The sequence below is a fragment of the Oryctolagus cuniculus genome, chromosome 2 (assembly GCF_964237555.1).
Source record: "Oryctolagus cuniculus chromosome 2, mOryCun1.1, whole genome shotgun sequence".
NCBI lineage: Eukaryota > Metazoa > Chordata > Mammalia > Lagomorpha > Leporidae > Oryctolagus > Oryctolagus cuniculus.
In genome coordinates this window covers 154095022-154122172 of record NC_091433.1, presented here as the reverse complement: position 1 = coordinate 154122172, position 27151 = coordinate 154095022, and the positions used below count along the sequence as shown (strand labels likewise).

Genomic DNA, 27151 nt, shown 5'->3' with positions numbered 1-27151 from the left:
ATCCTTCAGCTGTCTATTCAATTATTATGTAGCTGAGTAAATATTTTAATTGTATTACATGTAAAATTCTGGGACTCCTGAGTTGAATGGGACCTCTTCAAGTAGTTTTTTTTTTTTTTTTAAGGTTTATTCAGTTATTTGAAAGTCAGAGAGAGAGAGAGAGAGAGAGAGAAAGATCTTCCATCTGCTGGTACACTCCCCCAGATGGCTACAATGGCTGGGACTGAACCAGGCTGAAGCCAGGAGCTTTTTCTGGGTCTCTCATATGGGTGCAGTGCCCAAGCAATTGGGTCGTCCTCCGCTGCTTTACCAGATGCAATAGCAGGGAGTTGGATTGGAAACAAAGCAGCAAGGACTTGAACTGGCCCTCATGTGGGATGCCAGCACTGAAAATAGCTGCTTAACCTGCTGCACCACAGCACCAGCCCCCAAGTAGTTCTGACTCTAGTACAAAGATTCAAAACCAAGGGATGGGAAGGATTTGTCTTTCAAAGGAGTATTTGGCAAATGCCTTGATACGTTAGTGGCTGTCACAGTTTGGGAGGGCAGTCCTACTGGCATCTGGTGGTCAGAGGCCAAAGCTGTTGCTAAACATACCACAATGTACAAAACAGTCCCCCAGGTGTTAATAGTGCTGAGGTCCAGAAACCTGCTCTAACAAAAGTAGCACGCATGAAATAAATGACTACATTATGGTGGGATATGTGACAAAATATATGTAAGTACAGGGTATCCAAGCAGGTACGTGGTAGGATAAGCTGGAGGCAGTTGGGGTGTGTGTGTGTGTATACCCAGTAGACACTGGGGAAGGCTTCATAGCAAAGTGACTTCTAATCATGGTTTTGACTTGAAGCCTTTACAACCAACCATCCAAGAATGACTTTTACTGCAAGCTCATGAATCAAGAAATACATATTGGGATTTTTCTCACATGACCCTCTGGGCTATTTAATCAAATATTCCTGGTGATTTTATATCTTCTCTGTCAAAAAAAAAATTCCCCAAAGAGCCTGGGAGAAGCATGAAGATGGAAGAATTCATTCTACCTTGTTCCTCCTCAGCAAAGATTCACTGGTCACCTGTGTGTGTGATTCTTCTACCTGGACTCTCTCCTTCCCAGCTCAGCTTCCTGCCCCTTTGCTCATGAAGGCTTTCTTTGGAGACTGGAGTCTGCAGGCATTCATCCATTGTCTGAACCCTTAGAGCTTCGTTGCCTGTCTATACCCACGCCAATCTGGGGTGTGTTTCCATCTAGCTTATGGGCTCCTCAAGGACAGGCACCACGCCCTTCACATGAGCATTCCTCCACAGCACTGAACACCACTGTCCCAACCCTGATTTCCCATGGAAGCAAAAGAGGAAGACATGCAGGCAAGATGTCAGCGATGACTCTCTGTCTTCCTGTGACACTGCACTGGTGGACACACACGTTTCACCCTTCCAGAGTCTCTGGATTTTATCGTATAATAAAACCCAAAAGTTTAATTTCTGTTCAGTAGGCACAACATGCAAAAAATAAATTGCTGTAATTATTATTAGCTTTTTCTTACTAACAGATTTTTCAGAAGCTGTTTCCATATCAAGCAGATCAACCTTTCTGTTGTCATAGAGACAAAGATCTTTATATAACCATGGACAAGGTGAGAGCTTTTTTCCCCTCTCCCTCCTTCCAGTTGCCTGGAATTAATAAGAAAAGGAAAAAAATTTTTAAATTATTTTTTCTTATGCTTTTTCCCCTCCAATTAAAACAAGTGAAAACATGGGAAGCTATTTTTTTGTGTCATAGTTTAGATTTTCTTTTTTTTTTTTTTTTTTTTTTTGACAGGCAGAGTGGACAGTGAGAGAGAGAGACAGAGAGAGAAAGGTCTTCCTTTTTGCCGTTGGTTCACCCTCTAATGGCCGCCGCTGCAGCCGGCGCACCGCGCTGATCCTGGCAGGAGCCAGGAGCCAGGTGCTTTTCCTGGTCTCCCATGGGGTGCAGGGCCCAAGCACCTGGGCCATCCTCCACTGCACTCCCTGGCCATAGCAGAGAGCTGGCCTGGAAGAGGGGCAACCGGGACAGAATCCGGCGCCCCAACCGGGACTCGAACCCGGTGTGCCGGCGCCGCAAGGTGGAGGATTAGCCTATTGAGCCACGGCGCCGGCTCCATAGTTTAGATTTTCAATACCTATGTTTTTAATAAAATATAGAAGAGGAGGACAGATATGAACAGTTTGAGGCCATTTTCAAAATTTGCAAGCAGTGGGCTTGCTAATGAAAAGCAGTTATAATCCAGGTACTCTTCCCCTTCATCTTTTAAAACCAAATAATAACTTTAGACAGAGGTCTTAATAGGCAGAGTTACCGAGGTTTGAAATGACTAAAAAACAATGAGCATTTATCAGGTGTCTGCTGGTGGATTTGAAGGCATTCTGCAGTAGTTGCTTCCCTCAGTCCTCAGAACCTGTAGCGTTCCCCTTGTCCCTTCGGAGTCCAGACCCTGGTAAGCGAATACATGACCACAGCCCTCGTGTGCTGGGAGCCTTAGCTGATCATTTCGCTCTCTTTTTCCTATGTACTCCTGATAACTTGTTATCCATGGCATTTCTCTGTCTTGTAATTATCACTTACTGTTCATTCATTCACCCTCAAAAAAGAAGACTTCAGCATGAGCTCAGCTACTTTCCCTGTCCTTTGCCTCAATACTAAGCTATTGCTTTACCTGTCCAACTCTGGCTAATATCCCCACTCTTTCTGTCCCTTCCCCCTGGTCTTAGAATGATGCTCTCCTCCTACTCTCGTATCTTCAGTCTGTCCTTCTCTTTCCTCAAGCCTGCTTATTTGATATCTGTCTTCGAGTTTGGGGTGGCAATTTTATTGCCTTTTTGCAATAAGCAGATGTTGTGTTCTCGTGAGGTGTATGAGGAAGAGAACTGTGTAGCCTAGGGAAGCCTACTCCTTGCTTGCTGAGATTCCGCCTGTGTGGCGAGCAGTACCTTGGTTCTCAGACTTGAGCAGCAGGCATGGGAACTGCCTGTGGCATGTTGTCACTCTGTAGACTACCCGACCTGCCTGGAGTTTCTGAGTCAGTAGATGGGGCTGGGCCTGAATGTGCTTGTCTGTTTCCCAGGTGATGCTCCTGCCGCTGGTGAGGGATCACAGTGAGGAGCATAGCCTTAAAGCACCATCCCTCTGATCGCCTCATACATCTCTCTTGTCGTATGGGTGCTGGCATCCCTGTGTTGTGCCGAAGGGGTTGCCTTGTTTTGGCCTACATAGCCTCTGCCTTCATAGGCGTCTCCCATGAAGGTCAAGATCATCTCTCCATCATTGGTCCTCAGGAGTTTGTGAAGCTCACCACCCTTGGCTCAGGAGCCTAACTGTCTAGGAGATGGTCGGGGCTAAGACAGGGCCTGTGTGTCACATCTTAGATTTTAAATACCTATGCTTTTAATGACATATAGAAGAGAAGGAAAGATATAAACATTTTTGAATGATGTCACTTTCAAAATTTGCAGCAGTGGGCTTGTTAGCAATATGTAGTTGTAATCCATGTACCTTCTCCCTCACTTCTTTTAAAACCAAATAGTGAAATAAACTAACATTTACTAAGGGAGGGATGGAGGGAAGGACTCTCTGGAATCCCTCGTGGATGGTACAGGGGCTTCAGAGCCTGGAGAATTAGCTCTTAGAACCAGACTTGCCAGCCTGGGTGCTGCTGCACTTAGGCTGTGCCCCTCTCCCACCTCCACGCCAAACCCAGCCACCCTAGAAAGATCTTTGAGGTGCTCCAGACTTCTCTCAACCATGCTCTGGGGACAGGACAAGAAAACATTTCATTTGGCTTTTTCACTTTAGCCTTCTGCAGAGGGAAATTCTCTTACAAAGACAAGCACATAAAAAAAGATAAGTAACAGATAAAGTCCCATCTTTGCTATCCAACAACTGTGGGACCTTGAGCAAGTTATCCCATCTCTTTGAGTTTAGGTCCTTCTAATCTGGATGATAAATGCCAGATGCCCGTCATTCAGAAGAGCAAGTGGGAGGCTAGCCAGGGAGGGACAAGGGCTGGGGCTGGCAGGGCAGCTTCCATGGGTTTGCTGATTGATTGAAACAAGTTCTATCAGCATGGTCATTGCCTTCAGGGAATGGAGTTGACTAGGTAATTAATCAAGGCTAATTAATATAAACCCTTCAACCCTTAAACTGTATCTCTCAATCACAAATATTCCCAGAGGCCATTAACTCTTCCACAAGGAGGGGCCCAGTTCTGCTGGAAGGCGAGTCCATTCTGGTCCCAGACAGACGGCTGGGGCGCAAAGGAGACTGGGCAGTGAGTCCTTCCCAGCATCGAATTCCATCATCTCTAATGAGGGGTTCCCACTTTCCCGCCATCCCCTCTCTCTTTTACCAGCTTTACTTAGGTGCAAATAATGTAACAAAATTCACCCAAGTGTGAGAGGAGAAATTTTGTGGAAAATGCGTATGATAAGAAAAATGCTGCATGGATTTCAAAGTTTTTTTGCACCAAAAGAAATTCAATTTTTAATTACTTTTTCCATGAACTTTTTGGGGGAGCCTCACACAGCGCTCTGATTTTTACCAAGTCCACGTACAACCATCACCACAGTCTAATTTTTGAAAATTTTCATGACTGGCCAAACCCACACCCATGAGTAGTCCTCCCGCCCACCTACCCCCCCCCCCATACCCCTGTCAACTACTTACCTATTCCTAGTCCATCTGGGCGTTTTCTAGAAATGGGCTAATCTAATATGTGGAACTCATATTTAAAGAAAGGGAGCCGACCAGGCTCGGCCGTGACGCCCAGGATCAAAGGCTCCTCTCTCTACCCCGTCCTTCCGGGCACAGAGTTCTCTACCTGCTCACAGATACAGAAGCAGCACACAGGCCTTCCATTGCTCAGATTGAAGAGCAAGGACGCGTGGGCGGGGGTGGAGCAGGGGCTCGCAGGTTCAAAGGATGCAGGGGGCACAGCCCCATTGACGGACCAAGTAACTCGGACCGTGGGTCATGGGCACTTCGTTCCCAGCCGGCCCAGAGTGCCAAAGGCCACCGTAACCTAAGCCAACCTGCATAAGACGTCTCCGGGACCGGCTGCTGCCGACAGAGGAGCATCACGCCCAGGTTCCACGCCCACTGTTGCGAACCCATTTAGGGACAGAGAGCCGGTCTGGGGCTGCTAGGGGCGCCGGAGGGCAAAGATTAGGTTCTCACCACCCTCGAAGGTGGGGAAGTTTGATGGGACCAAGTCTCTCGATAACCTTCCAGACGGAGGGGACCAAACGAGGAGGGAAGAAGGTGGCCCAGGGCGAGTGAGGGTCGCGCGTGGAGGGGGCCGCGGCGGGAGCAGGGCGTACTCACAGTCGAGTGAGGCCGGGCCCGGGGCCGCGGCAGCGCAGGGCGCCGTCGGGCGCGCAGGTGCAGGGCTCCGGGCAGCGCGCCCCGTACAGCACTGGGGGCAAAGGCTGCAGCAGCAGCAGCGCCAGCAGCAACCGGAGCGCCAGGAGCCGCGGCCGCATGGCCGGCGAGCCTGAGCGGGCTCCTGGGACTGGGCCAGTGTCCTGGATGGCCCCTGAAGTGCGGCCGCATCCTCTGCCCGCCCCTCGGTCCGCCCCTGCCCTCCCCTTTTTCCGCGCCCCCCGGCGGAGCCTCTGCTTTCCTGGCCCCGGGAGAGTGGCCAGAGACCCCACCACTGCTTTTCTACTGCTTTGCGCTGGCCTGTCCTCTATGTCTGCAGATGGCCCTACTCCTAGCAGGGGGAGTGGTGGCGCGGCAGGCGAGTGCTTTGGATTGGAGGCAGGAGGTTCTGAACTCTCCTGCTGGGCTGCAACCCTGAGCCAGAACTTGGGTGAGTCGCGGCACCTGCCGAATCGCTCTTACTTCATCTGCGAGACCGTCAGGTGGTCAGGTGGATACCTGCCATACCCTTGGCAGAAGGGATCCAAAGTGCCCAGCTCAGAGCTTCTCTCCTTCGTCCTCAACCCCGAATCCTTGCCCTTCTGCTCCCATCAAGTCCCTCCACGCTACAGGAAATCTCCTCCCAACTTCCCCATCATTTCAAGTCCTTCTGCGATCAGTGACTATTTCCTCCTTCTAATACAGCTATCTGCTTCTATCTTCTATAGGTCGTGAGATCTAATTCAGATTTAATTTTGTATTCCTCAGGCTTCTGCATGGTTAAGTCCTCAGTAAAGATTTGTTGGATAAGTGAATGAAACTGCTACCCTGTTAACAGCAAGTTCTCCAGCGGCAGGTCCGGTGTGACAGGTGCTCTGCCCTGCATCATGTCTAAGCCTTGCATTAGATTAGCAAGGCTTTACAGGAGGAAACAATGATGTCCTGAGAGCCGTGTCACACAGCTAAAGGTAATCGGAATCCTGTTTGAACTCACGTCTATCATCTTCTCTCTCACCAATGCAACACACACACACACACACACACACACACACAAACCTACTGTATGAGCTACATACCAAGGGTCTTAGAAGAGAGATATTCTATAGTCGCTCTAAGAGATGCATAATTCTCCTCTTTAATTTGATTATAAAAATGCTGTTCTTTGAATTCTGGAAACCCTAGCAGTCTTTACTGCAAGAGGTGGGCTTTGAGAGCTCAAAATACGTGTCAAGCTCTTAACACAGGAAGCAGAAGAATGAATTTCTTTGTTTCTGAAGCCAACACTCAAAGGCAGGCTCCCTCAGCCAGTATTGAGTCCCAAGAAGGTAGATTATTATAATTTTAAAACAACTGTTTGACTTTGCTCAGATTTTGTTAAATGGCACAAAGCCAATACTTCTGTCTAAAATATGAGCTTTTCTTTTTCTTTTTTTTTTATTTTTTATACTTGACAGGCAGAGTTAGACAGTGAGAGAGAGAGACAAAGAGAAAGGTCTTCCTTCCGTTGGTTCACTACCCAAATGGCTGCTACGGCCGGCACTGCGCTGATCTGAAGCCAGGAGCCAGGTGCTTTCTCCTGGTCTCCCATGCGGGTGCAGGGGCCCAAACACCTGGGCCATCCTCCACTGCTCTCCCAGGCCACAGCAGAGAGCTAGTCTGGAAGAGGAGCAACTGGGACTAGAACCCGGTGCCCATATGGGATGCCAGCGCCGCGGGTGGAGGATTAACCCAGTGAGCCACGGCACTGGCCCAAAATATGAGCTTTTCGAGATCCCTCTCTCCAGGTGCTTGTAGACTCCTTGTAAGTTTCATATCTTGGAATGAGTTTCTTGTCTTCTTCCACTACTCCATTAGGTAAACTCCTGGCTGTGCATCAAGACCCAGCCCGATGTCCTTTTTGACTCAACCTAGTGGAGTGGTTGTGGCCCTAGCACCTGACTGTATACATAGCTATGGGTACTTTAGATTCCCTCTGTCTATTCTTCTTAGTATTGCCAGTGCATGTCATAGAATGATATAATGAAACCTGGGCTCAAATCCATAGCAGATGTTCAGTAAGCATCTGAAGCTAGTTTAATGAACTGACTCTCAACCACACTGGACCTATCTGAATAAGTATCAAGTAACTTGGTAACTACTTTGGGATTATGTGTTCCCTCCCCTTTTCACTTTGTCAGATTTTGATGGTGAAGTTGGGGGGCACCAGGCTTTTCAAAAAGTTTCTACCCTGCAGTCTGAACTGGAGAAGGGAACAAATGAGTAATTTGATGTGACTGAAGGGCATTTATTTTAAATCTTATGTTTTGTGTGGCATTTTCTTTCGACTTCATAGCGTAGATGTTATATAAAAGGAATAGGTGCTCCCACTGATCTCTGGGTCTTTTACAACAGTGGATATTCCAGGAAGAATCATTTAATTCTCCACTTCTCCTCCAGGGGAAGGCTGGGCAGTCAGGACACTTGGGTTTCCTTCTAGTTCTGTCATCAACCACGTGACTTGGTCTCTGCAATCCTCGTCTACCAGGGCAGAGGTTGGCATTCACAATCCCTAAATATGTAAACACTTTTTGAGCAGCTGCTCTCATCTTGCTGGGGAGAGGAATCAGGTTGTACATGTGAACTCCTTATGATAGGTCTTGGATTGGAAGTGATATTCTGGTTATGAAGAAGTATGGTTGTTCCCTGGGGAGAAAATTCACCATTATAATGAGTTTTCATAACATTTTACTATCTATGATTAATTTCCATTGAATCTTTGTCTTTTATTATTTATTTATTTATTTATTTATTGACAGGCAGAGTGGACAGTGAGAGAGAGAGACAGAGAGAAAGGTCTTCCTTTTTGCCGTTGGTTCACTCTCCAATGGCCGCCACGGCTGGTGCGCTGCGGCCAGCGCACTGCGCTGATCCGAAGGCAGGAGCCAGGTGCTTCTCCTGGTCTCCCATGGGGTGCAGGGCCCAAGAACTTGGGCCATCCTCCACTGCCTTCCCGGTCCACAGCAGAGAGCTGGCCTGGAAGAGGGGCAACCGGGACAGAATCCGGCGCCCCAACCGGGACTAGAACCCGGTGTGCCGGCGCTGCTACGTGGAGGATTACCCTACTGAGCTGCGGCGCCGGCCTGATTATTTATTTTTATTTTATTTGTAAGTCAGAGTTACAGAGAGGCAGAGGCAGAGGCAGAGGCAGAGAGACAGAGAGAGAGGTCTTCCACCCACAGGTTCACTCCCCAAAGGGCTGCGTCAACTGGAGCTGAGCCGGTCTGAAGCCAGGAGCTGGGAACTTCCTCTGGGTCTTCCATGTGGGTGCAGGGGCCCAAGGACTTGCTTGGGCCATTTTCTATTGCTTTCCCAGACCATAACAGAGAGCTGGATTGGGAGCAGAGCAGCCGGAACTCGAACTGGCACCCATATGGGATGCTGGCACTGCAGGTAGCAGCTTTGCCCACTATGCCACAGTGCCGACCCCTCAATTGAATCTTAATTATCAACAATAAGTCCTTGTCATATACTCTTAATAAGAAAATTGCATTGAATTGCTTGTTATTATCATAGAGATTTGTTAGAATGGAATTTACCTGTCCTGCTTATTAATATGCGACCTATTTAAGAGTATTTTTAAATCTGAAGGATTTCTGTTTCATCTAACTGTCACCGAACTTCAAAACCAAGCTCCACACAACAGGATTGCTAACTACACTGTACAGACAAAATAAGGCTCACGGAACTCACCGGAAGTTTATTTTGTCTTAGAACTATAAGAGTATCTGACATTACAACTCAGAAATTCCAATAAAACTCTCCAGTGTTTTACAGTAGAGCTTCTCATAGTTTAGAGTACAGAAGTATCATTGGTGGAGCTTTGTAAACAGATTCCTGGGACTTCCCCAAGAGAATCTGATACAATAGTCATGGAATGAGGCCCTGGATCTATATTTCAACAGGCTCACCTGTGTGGCTTTGATGCATGGGGCTCCCAAAGCACAATTCTAAAACACAAAATGGCGATTCTGGAATTCTATTTGCCTTAGGAAGACAAAGCTCAAGAATCTTTATTAAGGACTTTGCATGAAGCCTAACAATTTTGATGCATTATTAAGGAAACTTGTTGTGGTTAAGTGTATGCATACAAATGGTATTGTGGGTGTGTTTAATGTCTAAAATTAATTAGTTGGTTCTTTTGATGAGTTTTTCCTTTTAAGTAGCAATCGGTTTACTTATTTTAATCTAATTTACTTATTTTTAGAATGAGAAATGTCATGAGATCATGGAATCTATTTTATGTCTCACTAGGTCAAAACTCAATAGTACTTGATGTCACACTGGGATGTTGGAATTGGAGAATGTTAGCAAAGTAGTTTAAAAAAACCCTCAAGTAGAATAGGCAAAATTTTCTGATCCTTGAACATATACTTTGTTAGTACTGTAACTGATAGTTCTTTCTTAAAAGCAGTGGTTTTACCTTTCCCTTGGAAGAGAAGGTGAATATAGGTCAGAGGAAGAAAAAAATTTTAAGAAAAGAAAGAAAAATACAGTTATGCCTCTGAATTGTTCACTTTGCTGCCTGGAACAAAAAACAAAACAAAACAAGGACAACAAAAAGGATAACCCCTGAAAGTTATGCTCTGAAATGCTTGCAGCTTCTCCATTGCTTGCTTGGAAATCTCATCTTTTTCTCACTGTTTATGAGCAGGAAACCACAGATCAGCTGTGCCACCTTGAATGCTGCCCTGGGGTTCTTGTGGACAGGAAGAGGAACTTGAAACTACAGTCTGATGGGCACTTGGGCCCTGATTCAAGGGATGGGTCAGGGGTTAGAATGTGATGAGTAGTCTGGAACATGGAATCCTTTCCTGAACTGATGGAGAGATAGAGAGATAGAGGGAGAGTGGGAGAGAGGGAGAGAGGGAGAGAGAAAGAGAGAACACTATAGAATGGACCTCACTATTTTAATCATGAATTATGTGAATAAACTGGGGTCTGTTTTCCTTGTCTAATGACAAAAGCCTGTCTACACTGGCAGGGACCAAAGCTATGCTGAGAAAAACAGATGAGAAACAAGTGAGGGCAAGCAGAGTCTTGATAATGACTTTTGACTGTACAGAAGTGAATGTGCTTAAGGTCAGTCCTACCTTTAGACTTCCTGTATAATGAGTCAATACATTCTCTCTTTTGTTTGAACTAGTTATGGTTGAATCCCTCTTACTTGCAACAAAAATTCCGTTGTGTTCATTTGACTTGCCCGCATCTCTCATCCCTTTCCAGGTAGGAGAGGACTAGGGCTTTAATATTCTTACCTATCCCAGACTCATCATATACACAGTAGATTTTTCCTTGTTGCTTGGGCAACATTTATCACTGTTCTGCTGGGAATCACTGAATGAACTAAGACAGGTTGAGGGAGTGAGTGGATGAATGAATGAATGAGTGCACCAAGAGGTAGTCTGTAGAACCATGTTATGCCTCTGTATAGGAAAGAGGCATTTTACTAAATAATTTGCCAAGTATTCTTTTCATTTTAAGGAATATTTTCAGTAAACTGCAACCTTGGTTTAGAAATTAACTTTCAAGCTAAAATATTAGATGGAACCAAGTCAAATAAAAAGAAAAGCTTCTAAAAGAAAGCTATAAATCAACAGGGAAACAATTTTATTTTTAAAAAACTGATGTACTCATCAAAGTGTGAACCACAGGATACTGGTTCCCTGCCATGCTAATTGGTTGTGTTCAGGGAAAAGGTGTCAAAGCTCAAGAAGCTTTGGGGGAAATTGAGTTACAAAAGTGACAGAAGGCTCACTGGAGGACGTTTCTCAGAACTTTTCATACACATTTGGGATCTCCAAAAGAGCCATAGTGTATGCAGTGGGCTGGTTTTATTTTATTTTTTTAAGTTTTTGAAAGTACAAACTTAAGAAACAGATTGGTTTACAAATTTTCATACACTTGGATTTTATGACAAACCCATCCACTAGACTAGAAGCCGGACCTGACCTTCGCATCCGTGGAGCAGACTTAATGCGTGGACTTGACAGTGATGGGAAAATCATCTGGATCCCTCTTCATCTTTCCTCCATCTCTCAAGGTCTAGAAATTCCAATGCTGTCAATATTCTGTTAGGTTAAGTGCTGCGCTTTCCATGTTCCTTTTTGAAAATGAAAATATAGCCCAGGGCAGGAGCACTTTTAGTCAATTATATCTTCACCTGAATTATTGAATTTTAACTTCGAAGAGCTCAGGAGTGGACCTCTTACAGGGAAGGGAGGAGTCCCTTCAGAAAGCTTCCTTTCCCTCGGCTCTGTACCAGGATTCCATCCTAGGTGGGACTTGCCCTTGGATGCATCCAGAACACAGAGATCAGGGAGAGTGAAGAATATCGATCTTTTCCTCTGAAAGGATCCACATTTAAAGTGGACACAGTGGCACTCTTGGCTCTTCTGCCTTCCTCTCATTCTGGGTGGCTTGGTCAGGTGCCAGCTCTGTTAGAGATGTACCCCTTCACTTGCTACTGATAATGTGTAACACTGAATTATGTCCTCTGGACATCATATGGGATGCAAACACAGGGGTCAGCTAGAACTCTAGGGCTTACAAGGTCTTTATCAAAAAGGGAATCTCTTTTAAAGAATAGTTTAGAAAGAGGAGCCCGTACTGAGCTGTGCACCTGGACCCAAAGGACTGGAAGAATGGTCCTCTTGTTTTTAGCAAAAAGGGAATTCAACTGGAGCTGATCTGCAGCAGTGCTGAGAATGCCTGCGAGGGACCAGAGTGATGGGGACCAGGAGTTGACCTGACATCTGCCTGGGAAGATCCCAGAGGTAGCTGAACCACCTGGGTACAGAGCAAGAGAAACACTGAAGTGGGAGAAGGTGTGGGAGTCCCACATGAGGGCTTATCAGATTTTAAGAATCACTTACGGGACATCTCTCAAGAGGCAGATTTGGGAGCCCCAACTTGAGAGTCTGCTTTTGCACATTTGACATCAGGGCAGGAAATGTGCATCTTAACAGTGTCCCCAGTGACTTTTATGGGAAGTAACATTGATTCACCTCTGTAAACCTTCTCTGGAGTAATAGAAGAAACCCAGGGAGAGCCAGCACTATGGGGATGCACTGGAGAGGAGGAAGAATTGGAGGAGCCAGAGAAGAGGTCAGAAGAGGAGCAGGACAGGAGAGTGAGTTGTGCAGTGAAATTGAGGACGTAGACCACCCACCGAGAAACAGTAGGCATGATAGACAAAAACAAAGAACAAGTTTACTCAGTTTAATTGAAACATAGGAAAATTAAAGGAAACCCTATCTATGACTGTTCCTAAATTAGCCAAAAGAAAAGTCACTTAAAGGAATCACCAAGTGGTAGAGAAATAATTGTAGAACAAATGCACTCATGCATTTAAAATGATTTGAATCTTTTGGAAAGCCATATGGTAATTCCAATCTACAGCCAGCAGTATGTTTATATTCTTTAATCCAGTGATTGTAATACTAAGAATTTTCCAAAGAAAATAATTGGATCTCGTGGCCTAATCTCTCTGAATATAGAATTTCAACAAGTAGAGCTGTTTTTAGCCTCTTAGTGTATCCTCATCTTTTGTAATAACTTGAATCTTCAAGTCCAGAGACTTTTGGGATCTGCTAATCAAACTGGCTTAATGCTTATCAACATCCTTTAGGGTTTTGGGGTCACATTGCTCCATCAGCTATTGCCTTTTTATTTGCTTGTTGTCATCCAAATATTTGCTAAACCTTTTTTTAGGAAAAGAGTCTCAGATTGGTGCCTCCTCACACGGGGCAACAAAATGTTAGGAAAAGAGGCGCAGAATAGAGAAAAGGCAAGTGTATGAATTTGCAGCCAGACCGAATTTATTCAGAGAAAATAAATCCCTAGAGGTGGGTGACCAACTGCCCATGTGCACACTGATGGGACATGTGGCAGAAGGCCCCGACCCTAGGGGCCACACCTTTTTATATTTTAGGAGGGCTGGGGATGGGGGTGGGGTAGGGGGCAGCAGGCAGAGGGGAATTCCTGGAACTGGTCTTTCAGGTGTTCAGAGCAACTGGTCTTTCAGGTGGCTGTGGGGGGTGGGGTATGGGCAATAGGGTGTGAGACCCAACTGAGTTTCAAGGGCAGGAATACATTCCAGTGTGTATCAATTTTGGGCAATAAGGGAGAATGGCTGAGGCTTCTGTCATTGTCCCATCACCTTTCACTTGCAGTTGTGCATTAGTTAGGGTCCTCCAGGAGGCAGATGTCAAGATGACCGTGAAGCCTCAAGGACTTTATTAGGCAATAGCTTGTATGAGAAAAATGGGGATGGAGCCAGAAAATGTAAGAGAGTGACAGACCTGAAGGAGAATGAAGGAACAAGGGAGGGATGTTGGGTTGGAAGCGTCCTGACAGCAGTGCACCTAGGGAAAGTTGAGCAAAGCTGGTGCAAGTCCCTGAGCCACAGTTGTCTATGGGAGGAGTCCTGGGTCTCCTGAGAGTGAGCCTCCTTAGTTTCCCTGCTGTGATCAGTTGGAGCAGCTGTGAAGAAGCATGACCTGGATCTGCACCAAACTGTGGATCTAAAGTGGGTTTCAGAACCCAGCAGCAGGGAGCCTTGGTCAATTACACTCCTACAGGGGGAGACTGAGCAGTCTCATGGCTGCCACGGATCATTTCTTCTCTCCTTCCCTTTATCTTTGGGACAGATGAATAGTTGTTTTGTGGGGGAGCAGGGTGTGTTTCTTTAAAGATATCCTTACTGCATTTTAGTGGTTTTTAAGGAAGGAAAGGAAATAGATGGTTGTTAAGTGTTCATTTATTTTCTATCATTTCAAATTATTTTTTCTCAAAATGTCTGTAATTGTTTATATGTTTAGAAAAAAAATTTAAAAGAAGAAAAAGGTGATCAGAAATGTTACCTGCCAAAAGCTGGAGGAGGCTGGAGGCTGGGTGCTTTGTTCATTAGGAGGTCAGAGCTGAACTTGTAGCTCATTGCCCTGCTGTGAAAGAGATTGAGGAGTGAGTAGGTGCAGACAAGCCTATCAGGCAGTCAAGTGGGGACACGAGGAGGAAGAGTTAACCTGGGGCGAGCTGGGTATTTTAAAAGGTATTTCAAAGGAAAGGCTTGTTTTTAGGCTAGGGAGATGCTGGGGTTGCGCTGGTGGATACAGAACAGAGCCCCAGCGGAGGCAGCAATTGAAGCTTCAAATAAGCATGTTGTAGGAGGGGTTGGGGTCAAGAATGCGTGTGGGGGCTAGTTCAGAAAGCAGGAGGGCTCCCTCTCCCTCAGAGATGTCAGCCGGGGAGGGAGGGGCTGCAGACACAGAGATGCCTCTGTGGTGTGTCAGATAGGATTGCTTTTATCTGCAAGAAGCAGAAAATGGACCTCACGGCTTAAATAAGCAGGGGCCTAGGAGGTGGGCACTTCTGGGGCAGTACAATAGCAGTAAGACGCTGCCAGGAACATCTTTCTCCTCTGTAATGCTGCATGAATGAATGAGTGGATGGGTGAAATACTGGCACACAACTGTAATACTCCCATTAAGACAGTTGTAAATGACCAAACCATGGAAATTTGCTTCAATATTCAGGTGTGTTACCAATTTGCTTTTTTAAAATAAGGAAATGAGGTAGGGACATGAGAAAGTCTAGATTATGCAGTGTTAAGTAAAATAAAATTGTAAAGTAATATGGGTACATTGATCACAATTTTGAATAATTTATGTGTGTAACATTAAGGCCAGGTGACACCGTAGTATCTTGATACGAGTTAAGTTTTTATGGTGAGGAGGGCCATTTTTTTTTCTTTTTTTGGTTCTGTTTATATTCATGATAAAATCATTAAAATATATAACTAGAACATTTAAGAGCCCATATGGAGCATTCCTTGAAATCCTGCAGAAGAAAGGCACTCCAAAAATGCAAGCATGGCCATCAAAATATTATCATAGACACACGCATATGCACATGAATATTCACGGATGGTCATTATATTGTGGTACCTTGGCTCCAGTTGGTGCAGTCTGCTAGATGGGCCGTCAGCCGGCAATGAGGACTAGTGTGCGTGTTTCTTGGAGCTGGGAGAGAGGTGGGATCATGTGGTGTCGCCCGTGTAGTTTGTAAAGACCCCTTGGCCGATCTCTCCACCTCCTGCAGAGGCCTGAGATCCTTGTTCTGGGGAAGGGTGCTCTCCCTTGCTCAGGAGAGGCTTTGTGACTGTCACCCACGTGGGAATGACCACGTCTTTCTGCAGGAAGCATCTCCGTGTCTGGAGGACAAAGGGCTGGCTGGAATCTAGCCTCTCCTTCAGTGTGCTTTCCATAGATGCAGATGTGCAGAGGGCAAGATCTTACCTCCTTCACGTCTGGATTCTCTCTCTTCTTTTTATTGTTGCAAAAATCAGGGCCAAGAACCTGGACACTGCCCTCTAACTTGTCCTTCTGCCCTCTATCAGTAACTTTGAATCATTCCAGTGAAGTAAGTTTTTCACATTTTTATCCTTTTAATGATTTTTAAAAAGATTACAGAGAACGAGATCTTCCATCTGCTGGTTCACTCCCAACATGGCCACAATAACCGGTGATGGACCAGGCTGAAGCTTCGAGATGGGGAGCTTTTTCTGGGTCTCCCACATCGGGGCAGGGGCCCAAGCACTTGGGCCATCCTCTGCTGTTTGCCAGGCGCGTCGGGAGTGGAGCAGCCAGGACTTGAATGGGCACCCATATGGGATTCTGGCTTAACCCGCCGCAGCACAGCGCCAGTCCCTAAATTGTTCCTAGTTTTAAAAATCAGAAGAGCCTGCTCTTCAAGGTCCCTCAGTCGGACATACTTGGTCTGAGGAGGCTCACAGCGGAAGCTCTTCCTTACGCTACCCTTCCTAGACCGAATTCCTCACTTGCGATGGTTTTGTTGGACTGCCGCCAGAGGTTAAGAGTCCTCAATCCCAGTCTTTCAGATTTTCATTCGGGAGCTCTCACCAGGTGGGGGATTATCCAACCCTCCTTTACCGCTGAGACTGCGACCCAGCACCTCTGGGGGCTGTGGGGTGCCCTCCGTCAGTCCCAGCTTCCGCATCTGAAAAGCAAGGCAAGCAGTGGCCTGCTCTCTGCTCCTCACGTGGGCCTTTGAAGTGAGTGAAATCATGCTGGGAAATAGAGACCGGGTCAAGGTGTGATCTCGGGAGGCGCACTTCTCGCTGTGTGTCTTGCTTGGCCGTCCTTTCATCCTGCTCCTCCGTGGCCTGCCCTGGCACTTCATGGCATCTCCTTCAGGATCCCCACAACCCCCTGGATGCCCCCCCTCCCCCCGGCCCATCCGGCACACATCCCTGCTCCATCCATAACCCTAACTGTCTGGTTGCAATGCATTTCCCGGCCCACATGGTTGTTCTTTTGCTTCTTTTGTGGCCTGCTAAACCCCTTTAGGTGCCTGCTTCTTAGTTGGAGGCATCTCCCCTCCACCCCACTCCTGCCCCAGGTAATTTGGCAACATCTGGAGTCATCTTTGGTTATCAGTGCTAGTGGGCAGTGCTACTGGCTTGTCATGGTTAAGGCCAAACATCCTACCTACTATGCACAGGACTGCTCCTCACAATGGAGACTTATCTGGCCTAAATCATCAGTGGTGCTGAGTTGAGAAACTCTGTTGTGGATGAAAGTTTAATGAAATGAGTATTAGTACTATTTTGTTTAACAGCTTTATCAGGTATAGAGGTGGAATTTATATACAGTAATATGTACGTACTTAAAGGTATCATCTGGTGAGCTTTGAAATTTCTACCTGTGACAATATCATTACAATCAAGAAAGCAAACATATCCATTCCTCGCCCAAGACTTCTCTGGCCCTTCTGTAACTCTGCCCTCCACTTGCCTCCCAGCCTGGCCCCTAGTCCCAGTCAAGCGCACAGATACAGATTAGCTTGCATAATCTAGAATTCTATGTAAATGGAATCATGCAGCATGCATTCTCTTTTATTTGGCTTCTTTCACTCCTTTGAGACTTAGCTGTGTCAGGGCTGAACTACTTATTCTAGAAAAGGAGAGATAAGCTGATGGTTAGCAACAGAGGGTTATGACTTCCAGGGTTATTTTGGGTCACTGTTAGACACTTTTGATGATTTTACTTCCTGGATGAGATGTCTCATTTATTCTGCTTTTGTTTGTTTGTTCTTGTTTGGTCTTAACAGTTGCCTTCCTTATATTAGCCCTTAATGCCTGGCTGGTGAACCACCTTGGTGTTTTCCAAGTAGGAGACTTCCTGCCACTGGTGTCTGTTCCATTTATTTCATGGAACTCTGTTATCTCTTGTTTCTTCTCCTCAAAAAGAATCTTAAAGAGCTAAACTGTGGGATCTTAGTTTAGGAAATGCCCTGACATAGCTGCTTTGTTTTTTTGAGTTGTACATTTCAGTCTCTTTCCATATACATTACACACACGTGTGTGTATATACATGCACACACACACAGATAAATGCTGAGACACTGTCTCTAAGAGGCACTGCTGGCCTTACCTGCTTTGTCCATGTTGGTGTTCAGAATCTTCTCTGGAATGACCTCCAGTTGAGGTACCAATATGTAAGGAGGATTCTTTAGCTTGGGGCTTTGTGATGACCATAAAGGAATTAGTCAATACTTATTGAACTTGCACATTATGATAAGAATTACATGTATTTTACTACATAGTTAATCAGTGCATACTTCTGACCAACAATGACATATGGCTTTGGAGTGGGATACATGTCAAGATACTCCTTTCAAGGTAACTGGCAAAATCTTTATCTCCCCCTACCAAAACAAAAAACAAAAATCAAACAAAACTAAATGACAAAAACTGTGCTCCTTCTCATATGTTCTACAGTTTTCATCTCCAGTTATCTTGATCCTATAGGATATGGTTTATTCTTTTCTCTCTCAGTCTGTTTGGGTAGGTCATTTCCTTATATTAATGCTTTATTATTTCTCTCCAGTCTGCTATGGGTTTTTGCTTCAACAAATATACCAAGTTCATTTTAACTATCAAGTGTAATCAATATCATGGAGCCTGTTGTGCTGTTCTGGCATCTTGTTATCTGTTAGTGATGGGCATTAGTCATTTTGTCCGCCTAGTACCTTGTTCATTGGGAAATAGCCCTCTGCCACTGTTGCTGCTGCTCTTCCTCGTCCTCTCCCTCCTCCTCCCCCCTCCTCTCCTCCACCTCTTCCTCCTCCTTTTTCTTTCTTTCTTCTTTCTTCTCCTTGTGGAGGGTACCGTCTGTCCTCTGTAATGTATTTAGTTAACCTATTGGTATAAGTGCCCCTTGACCTTGAGCTTTGCTACCCAAGAGGTGACAAGCACACAGCTGGGATTAGCCTGGCAGATTCTTTCCTGGGAGTTCATCTTCAGTGGAATGACTTGTAGACCAAACAGCCAGAGATGAGTCAGTCTTCTCTGTCTATGAGATTCTCACTAAATTTCCTGGAACCACTCTTCCATGTCCTTCCTAGGGAATGATTGTTCAAATCTCCCTGCAGTTTTAGGCTGTTTCCCAATATGCTGTCTTCTCAGTAAATTATTATTATTTTATCTATTAATAAAGTCAATTTCAGTGGCTTATAACCAAAGAACTTGATGGCTGTAGGAAGTCTCCTTTCTTTCCTTCCATTATGTGTGATCTTTTCTGGTCTTTGCTCCATTGCCCCAAGGTGAAAGGGCTTCTTTCTTTCCCTTTTAGCCAGCAGGTTGACCTCCTGAGAGTGGTTTAAGAAAGAGACTGGGTCAATCCAACTAGTCTCTGATCTCTCGGAAGAGACTCTGAGGAATGCCATTGAGAGCAACAAGTAGAGGTGGACAGTGATCTCCCCTCAGAGCCTTAACCACACACTAGGCTTGGTGGGGTGGGGGCAGGATGAGAAAACTTGGCCAAGTCCTTGGTTCAGCAGTCTGACAGCCCCTTGCATAAAGTAGAGGGGGGATTTCAGAGAGAGGGTGAAGGCAGAACCCAGGGAGGCCCGAGGCTCCCCATGGGAAAATTTCATTTTCTTCCAGAAGACAGACACCAGATCTCAACAGTTCACCTTAGGCTGGGACACTGAGAACACCAGCAATGACCATGACAGCAGGAAGCTAGAGGATGAACCCTGACTTTCTGAACACCATGGAAGCTTCCTGAATTCTGGGGAGAGCTTCAAGAGAAAAGAGCCTCCAGTAATGCCTGAGAGTGAACTATTTGCAAGCCTTGGGGATGAGAAACAAAATGAGAATTGATCTGATTTCCTGAAAAGAAGGTTTTTTTGCATGCTTCAGTTTGCAGATTGAGATCTATGATGGCTACAAGCATTGTAAAAATCATCAATAGATTAATACATACAGTGAGTGCTAACTCTATTCCAAATATTAGCATGACTTTTTGTGAGTAAAACAAAGACTCACCTGGCTCTACCTGTCCTCAGATGCCTAGTTGCAGAGAGAAGTCCCAGATTGCTGGAGGAAGTTGGAGCCTTCCAAGAGAGCCATCAGAGTCTGACAACAACTTAGGAGTTACCACTTGTACTCTTAATTGGCAAATGAATAGCCTGATCAATAAGCAGTGATCCAGCAGCTAGAACATCCTAGGGAAGTGGGCGATAAAGAGAAAATCATAACAGGAATGCCTTTTATTGCACTAAGCAAGTTTGCAGGACTGATTGTTCTAAGAAACAATTTGTTCCTGCAGCTCCACACTTCCCAGGGAGCCCAGACTTTGCCTGTGGTCTCCAGGGTCCCTCTTCCGGAGGAAGGGGTCAGGCCACGGGGAGCAGCCTGCACAAGTCAAGCAAGCTGATAATGTGCTTAAAGAGGTTTTGTGCTTGTCTTTTCCGCAGCCTTCCCTAATACACAGCACTTGTCCAGGTCAATGTCAGAGAAGCTTATGTGCCTTTTAAGCAGTAAGACCCAGCAGGCAGGGAATTGCTCAGGGATTAGGAGAACTCTGAGTGGCTTTGTGTGCCAGGGACATGGGCCTCTGCTTCCATGTCAGTATCCAGTACAAGGCGGTTTTAAAGCTTTGCTTAAAAAACAGAAAAAAAAAAAAACCCTCAAGTTATACCCAACAAGGAGCTCTTGGCTCTGATGCAGACCAGGTGAAGACGTCCGATGCCATTCCTTAGAGACGGAGGCAGCGAGGTTGGGTGAAAAGGAAAAGGATTTGAGTCATGGTAGTATGAAATTACTCTTAGGATGTTCTTGGACAGGACTTCAAGTCCTTCTGGAGCGTGACTTTCCTGCAGAATGACTGCAAGGATGCAGGTAGAGGTTTAATCAAAACCAGACCCAGACAAGTACGTTAACAATTAAGGAGTGGTCATTTACTGTCCAAAAGAGGATTGTCTTCCTTAGAAAAATTCACAATATCTATGTACAGGGCAGTTGAACTTTCCTTTAAAAGCAGAAATTGGCTTGCAGAGTGTGACTGCATTTTTAGCTTTTAAGGAAAATACTGGTTGGAAAAAGGAAAACCTGGGGACTGGCATGGTGTCACAGAAGGCTAAGCTGCCACCTGGGATGGCAACATCGAAGATGAGTGCTGGTTCAAGTCTTGGCTGCTCCACTTCTGAGCCAGCTCTCTGCAAATGTACCTGGGAAAATAGTGGAAGATGGCCCAAGTGCTTGGGCCCCTGCCAGCCACGTGGGAGGCCTGGCTGGAGTTCACAGCTCCTGGCTTTGGCCTGGCACAGCCCTGGCCATTGCATTCATTTAGGGAGTGAACCAGTGGACAGAAAATCTCTCTGTCTTTCACTATAACTCTGATTTTCAAATAAATACATAAATCTAAAAAAAAACCCAGGAATTATACTTGCCTAATTATACTATTCATTTAGCATTTCATCCACCACTTCCTTTCTCCAGGAGAATTGTGAAGGTAATGTTTATGTTTGATATCTGAGCTGGAAATCCCAATGCATCATGGGTTCATAACCAAAGATGAACAGGGTTTCCCGCTGCAGTGGCTTCTGGACTGAGAGGGGAGAGATTTGGGTTCTGGCCAAGGCTTTGCCTCTAGTAGCTCGATTCCTCTGGGTAAGTTTTTGTATGGGGATGGAATTAGGGATCATCTAGTCCAGCCTTCATTGGATGGAGGCATTTCATCTGTGAAATCTGGCTGGTGAGTATCTGTTCTGCTTATTTTCTGGGCCTCAGTGTGCTGTCGTTTGTACAATAAGGAGAGCTGATAAATGATTTGATCAAGGGACCAAGTTGGGGCTAGGAAGGTTGAAAAAGCAGATGCCAGGACCCTTAAGACTAAATGTAATGACATCACAGTCTGATAAACTTTAGTTAGGGTCTAAATAAGAACCCCTGAGCCCTATTTGAGTCTTCTCTCTCCATAGGTCCACTCTCCTCTGGTCAATAGTGGGGAATGTTCTAGGACAGTGGGGCACCTATAATTTGGCCTGGAGCCACTCATAGTTCCCCGGCAGCCTTCTTAAAGGAGCTAAAGTTAGGATGTCAAGTGAGCCTGTGCATTTCTGAGCTGGGTATTATTCTAAGGTCCTGCGGTTTCAGCTGGCCTCTTTCCCTTGCTTAGTGCCTCCATCCTCTTGCTTTGTTTTACAGCCTGCAAACCTCAAGGGCATGCAGTTGGGTCAAGCTGAAATCAGCTGAAGGCTTGCAGCAGCATTTATCTGAGGAAGGACCCTTGGGTCATTGTCATGGTAATTTTGATAATCCTGACAGCCTGCAGATGTGGCTGTCCAGGGTGATTTCAGAGTCCTTGGGGCAAATGGGGTTTGCTTATCTCTCCCCCTATACCACCACCCCCCCCTTTTTGGGCAATCTCTGCTAAACAAGAGCTCTCCAAATTTCAGTTATTAAAACCCTGGGCCAAAAGTGTTTTAGCACAGATTTTATCTGGTGTGAATAAAAGACTCCAAGCAGGCTGTGAGAGCCACTGGTAGGACTGAACAAATAGTCTACTTCTGCATATTCTACATTGTTCCTCCACTCTGTTAACACGTCTAGTGACCCTCTGTGATCCTGCCTCACCTCTGCTGCACTCAGATCCAGAGAAATGAGCTCCTCCTCAAGGCCAGGGGTCTTTTCCAGCTCATCTCTTGATGCGTCTCATGCCCAGTGGTGTGCCTGTAGACTCTACAGATGCTTACTAGTGTTTGCTGGAGGAATGAAGAAGTGGGCATTAGATATCACAGAGTGATGGAGGCAACTCCCTGGTAGACAGGGACTGAATGAAGGTAGGGATGAGTAGTGGGAAGAGACGGGGCTTTAGTCCAGATGTCAGGGCAAACACGGGAGTGAAGCCGTGGGACAGGCGGAGGATGCAACACTTTGTTAGCCAAGGCTCTGGAGTATTCAATTGCTGCCATGGAGATCAGTTCCAAGAAAAATAAACCTGGTGTCAAGATGTGTGCAGAGCTGGACTTGGAAAGAGCTTGGAGGCAGGCAGAACAGCACAGGCTTGTGAATCTGCCCTCTTAAAAATGCAAAATGGGGCTGGCAGTGCTAGGGGAGCCCAAGAGAGACCTGTTATTGCAGGTCGGTTCATCTGGTGGCAGCACAGCCAGGAGAGAGATTCAAAGGTCTAGATGGCTGTATGTGAGTGTTCAGAGCAGCGTTATTCATCATAGATAAACTGCAGAAATAAACCAAATGACCATTAGCTGAAGAATGGATAAACAGTATGTGGTATATCCATAGAACAGAATATCATTAGGCAATAAAATGGAATGAAGTACTGATATGTGCCACAGCATGGGTGAATCTTGATAACATTATGCAAAGCGAGAGAAGCCAGCCACAAAATGTCATGTGTTGAATTATTCTGTTTATACAAAAATGATCAGAATAGGCAAATCCACAGAAACAGAAGGAGGTTAGCAGTGGCCAGGTAAGGAAAAATGAAGAGTAACAGTCAGTTTGTCTGGGGTTTCTTCTTGGGGCGTGATTAAAATGTTCTAAAAAGACATGGTGGTGATGAATGTCTAACTGTGAGTACACCAAAATCCATGAAATGATATACTTTCAAAGAGAGAATTGTGTGGTTGTGAATTATGTCTCAATAAAGCTGTCATTAAACAACAAGAGAGTTATCCACCTGACCCAAGGGTTTAGGAGTCTCCTGTGCTTTGGAGGAGAGGCAGCAGGGATCACAGAGAATAAGAATGAGCCACCAGCCTCTTAAAGCTTGTTGTTCACGTTAATAAGTAATGTGTGTGTCTGCAATCCAGCTCACACGTCTGCAGATGGCCATCTCATTTTACTTTCCATTTATTCCAAATGTTGGCTGGTCCAAGTGCAGGTAGGATAGGGTCCATTTGATTCTGCGCAGGGCTCCACAAGTGGCCTCAGCTCCTGCTATCTGTGTGCCAATGAAGGAAACCCTGGGCTGCCCTGGGCTCTGGCTCCATGTGGCTCAGGGAGCTTCAAGATATACCTCTTTCTGGTTTCACCTGCTCTTCGGGTGGCTCCTCATTCTCTGGACTCACTTTCTGCTGGAGGACAGTTTTGAGCGACACTGTTTGTTCTTCGAAATGGTCTCTCCTTTAGGTCTTGACCTGTGGTCCTTAAATCAAGCTGCAAGCAATGATGTCAGTAAAACGAGAGGCTTCCCTGGAAGACTGCAGAGCAGTGCCGGAGATCAGCTTTGTGGAAGAGACTGAGTAGGAGGAAAATGACAGAGCCAGGGCTAAAGCCCACCCCCCCCCCCCCCCCCCCCCCCGCTAAAGTATCTGACTCTAAGGCAGATACTTTAAATCACTGGGATGCACCAGTTTACTCCTAAAGCACTCACATCCATGGGATCTCAATTGATGACCGTAGGCAAGAGGAGTCTTGGACAACATTAAGCCCAGCAGGTGTATGCTGTTCTAAAACCTCCACTATGGTCAGTTTCAAGCTACCGAGGTGATGTCATTGAACATAGAGTGGGGGAGAAGGAGCAAGGTTGGCTCTTTTTTTCTTTAACCAACCTTCCTTCCTTCCTTCCTTCCTTCCTTCCTTCCTTCCTTCCTTCCTTCCTTCCTTCCTTCCTTCCATTTTCTTTCTTCCTTCTTTCTTCTCTCTCTCTCGTTCTTTCTTTCCTATTATTTCAGAGAGAGAGCAAGAGAGGGAGAGAGGGCGAGAAAGAAGAGCTAGCATCTACCAGTTCATTTTCCAAATGCCTGCTGTGACTGGGACTGAACCAGGCTGAAGCCAGGAGCCAGGAACTCAAGCCAGGTCTCCCATGTGAATGACAGAGTTGGGCCATCACTTGCTACCTCCTAGGATCAGCATTAGCAGGAAGCTGGAATTGAGAGTGGAGCTGGTCTCTAACCAAGGTACTACATACACAGGAAAGCTTTCCGTTTTTTAGAAGTATCCACTTCTTATACACTTATGTAGTCATGAAGGACAGAGTTAAATTATTAATAATGAAATGACATACAGGTTCCCACAGCTAATGGAGATAGGGATTAGATTCCAGATAACTGGTGGATACGTTTGTTTGCTAAACAGTCAAGTTTGGAAAGCCCATGACTATGATGGATGGATCCATACACATTTGTATGGAACTTAGGTGTGAAAAGGTGGACTTCGTTTTGTGTTCTTAGTCTGTTTCCTGTTGCTATCACAGAATATCTGAAACTGAGTAATTCTTCTTTTAAAGATTTATTTTTATTTGTTTATCTGAAAGATAGTGTGACAGAGGTGAGGAGAGAGGGAGGGAGGGAGGGAGAGAGAGAGAGAGAGAGAGAGAATATTTTCCATCTACTGGTTCACCCCCTCAAATGGCTGCAAAAGGCTGGGGCTGGGCTAGGTCTAAGCCAGAAACCAGAAACTTCACTGGGGTCTCCTATATGAGTGACATGGACTCAAGTACTTGGGCTGCTATCAGCTGTTTCTCAGACACATTAGCAGGGAGCTGGATTGGAAGTGGAATCACACTGACACTCCATATGGGATGTGGACATCTCAAGTGGCGGCTTAATCCACTGCGTCACAATACCTGCCAGGACTGGATAATTTATAAAGAAGTATATTCAGTTCATGGTCCTTGAGGCTTCAAGTCCGAGATTGGGCAGCCCTATCTGGCAAGGATCTTTTGTTGCATCATAATCTGGTATAAAGGCAGTGAGTTAGGTGATCTCATGTGGAAGAGACAAAGCATGAGAGGTGACCTTGCTTAATAACAGCTTGCTCTTGGGGTAACTAATCCAGCCCCAGGAGAGCGGCATTAATCCTTTCACGAGGGCAGATGCCTCTGAAAGTCAATCTAGTTGGAAACTAACTTTCAACGTGCATTTGAAGGTTTCAAAACACATTGAAACCATAGCACATATTCTACCTGGTTCCTGATTTTCAATCTGGTGGAGAAGCCTCAACTTTATCATGCTATCAGCTGTTTTTGTAGGCTTATACCCTCCTTCGTGTGTGTGTATATGTGTGTGCATGTTTAATTGAATCCTTTGGAAAAACTATAATAATTTTATTATATTTTAGAGCGTACCTCTATCCCCATTCCCAGCACTAATCTGCTTTCTTTTTCCATGGCTTTTCTTATTCTTGACATTTCGTATGACTGGAATCATATACCATGTGGCTTTCTGCATCTGGCGTCTTTTACTTGGCATATTTTCTGGGTTTCTCCATGTCATAGTATTGTTGTCTGTTTTACGTTGCTCTAACAGAATACCACAGACTGTATCTGGGTGCTGGTGTCTGACAAGGGCGTGCTTGCTGACACATCCAATTGTGTCATTGGATGGCAGAAGATGGAAGGGCAAAGAGAGAATGAGAGAGAGAGGGGAAGAGGATGCTGCACACATCCTTTTATAGGGAACTATTTTTGCAATAATGGTATTAATTCACTTATGAGGACAATGCTTCCATGACTGAAACACCTTCCAGTAGATGCCATTGTCCAACACCACTGCACTGGAAATCAAGTTTCTAAAAACACATTCGCTGGCGCCGTGGCTCACTAGGCTAATCCTCTGCCTTGCGGTGCCGGCACACCGGGTTCTAGTCCCGGTCAGGGTGCCGGATTCTGTCCCGGTTGCCCCTCTTCCAGGCAAGCTCTCTGCTGTGGCCCGGGAAGGCAGTGGAGGATGGCCCAAGTGCTTGGGCCCTGCACCCCATGGGAGACCAGGAGAAGCACCTGGCTCCTGCCATCGGATCAGTGTGGTGCGCCGGCCATGGCGGCCATTGGAGGGTGAACCAACGGCAAAGGAAGACCTTTCTCTCTATCTCTCTCTCTCACTGTCCACTCTGCCTGTTAAAAACAAAACAAAACAAAACAAAACACACATTTAAACCATAGCACAAGCATGTATTAGCACTTTATTCTTTTTTAATTTCCAGATCATATTGTGTTACATGGATATATCATATTTTGTTTTTTCATCATCATTTGATGGACATTTAGGCCATTCCAGTTTTTGATTTGTTTGAATAATGCTGCTGCAAACATTTGTGTATGATTTTTTGGATACATACTTAAGGTTTTTTTTTTTTTTTTTGTGGTCAGGCAGAGTTAGACAGTGACAGAGAGAGAGAGAGAGAAAGGCCTTCCTTTTTCCGTTGGTTCACCCCCAAGTGGCCACCACGCGCATTGTGGCCAGTGCACTGTGCTGATACGAAGCCAGGAGCCAGGTGCTTCCTCCTGGTCTCCCATGCGGGTGCAGGGCCCAAGGACCTGGGCCATCCTCCACTGCCTTCCCGGGCTACAGCAGAGAGCTGGACTGGAAGAGGAGCAACCGGGACAGAATCTGGTACCCCAACAGGGACTAGAACCAGGGGTGCCGGCGCCGCAGGTGGAG

At 45.8% G+C, this 27151-nt stretch overlaps 1 protein-coding gene and 1 long non-coding RNA gene across 8 annotated transcripts in view; one reads left to right on the top strand and one right to left on the bottom strand.

The window, feature by feature from the left end:
- Window positions 1-5619, bottom strand: part of LHCGR (luteinizing hormone/choriogonadotropin receptor) — a 55226-nt gene extending 49607 nt beyond the window's left edge. For 2 of the 7 annotated variants that reach the window (XM_008254430.4, XM_008254426.4), the window contains exon 1: window positions 5366-5604. In XM_008254430.4, the coding sequence (XP_008252652.2) occupies window positions 5366-5523 (158 nt within the window). In that variant the 5' untranslated portion in view covers window positions 5524-5604. Of the gene's footprint in view, window positions 1-5365 lie in introns of all 7 variants that reach the window. The other 5 variants (XM_002709875.5, XM_008254427.4, XM_008254429.4 and 2 more) reach the window with 4 other exon arrangements.
- The window catches only part of LOC127490328 (uncharacterized), a 38924-nt gene continuing 17258 nt past the window's right edge, over window positions 5486-27151 (top strand). Inside the window, exons 1-2 of the long non-coding RNA XR_007918255.2 lie at window positions 5486-5852; window positions 6130-6369. This is a non-coding gene — a long non-coding RNA (uncharacterized lncRNA). The remainder of the gene's footprint in view (window positions 5853-6129; window positions 6370-27151) is intronic.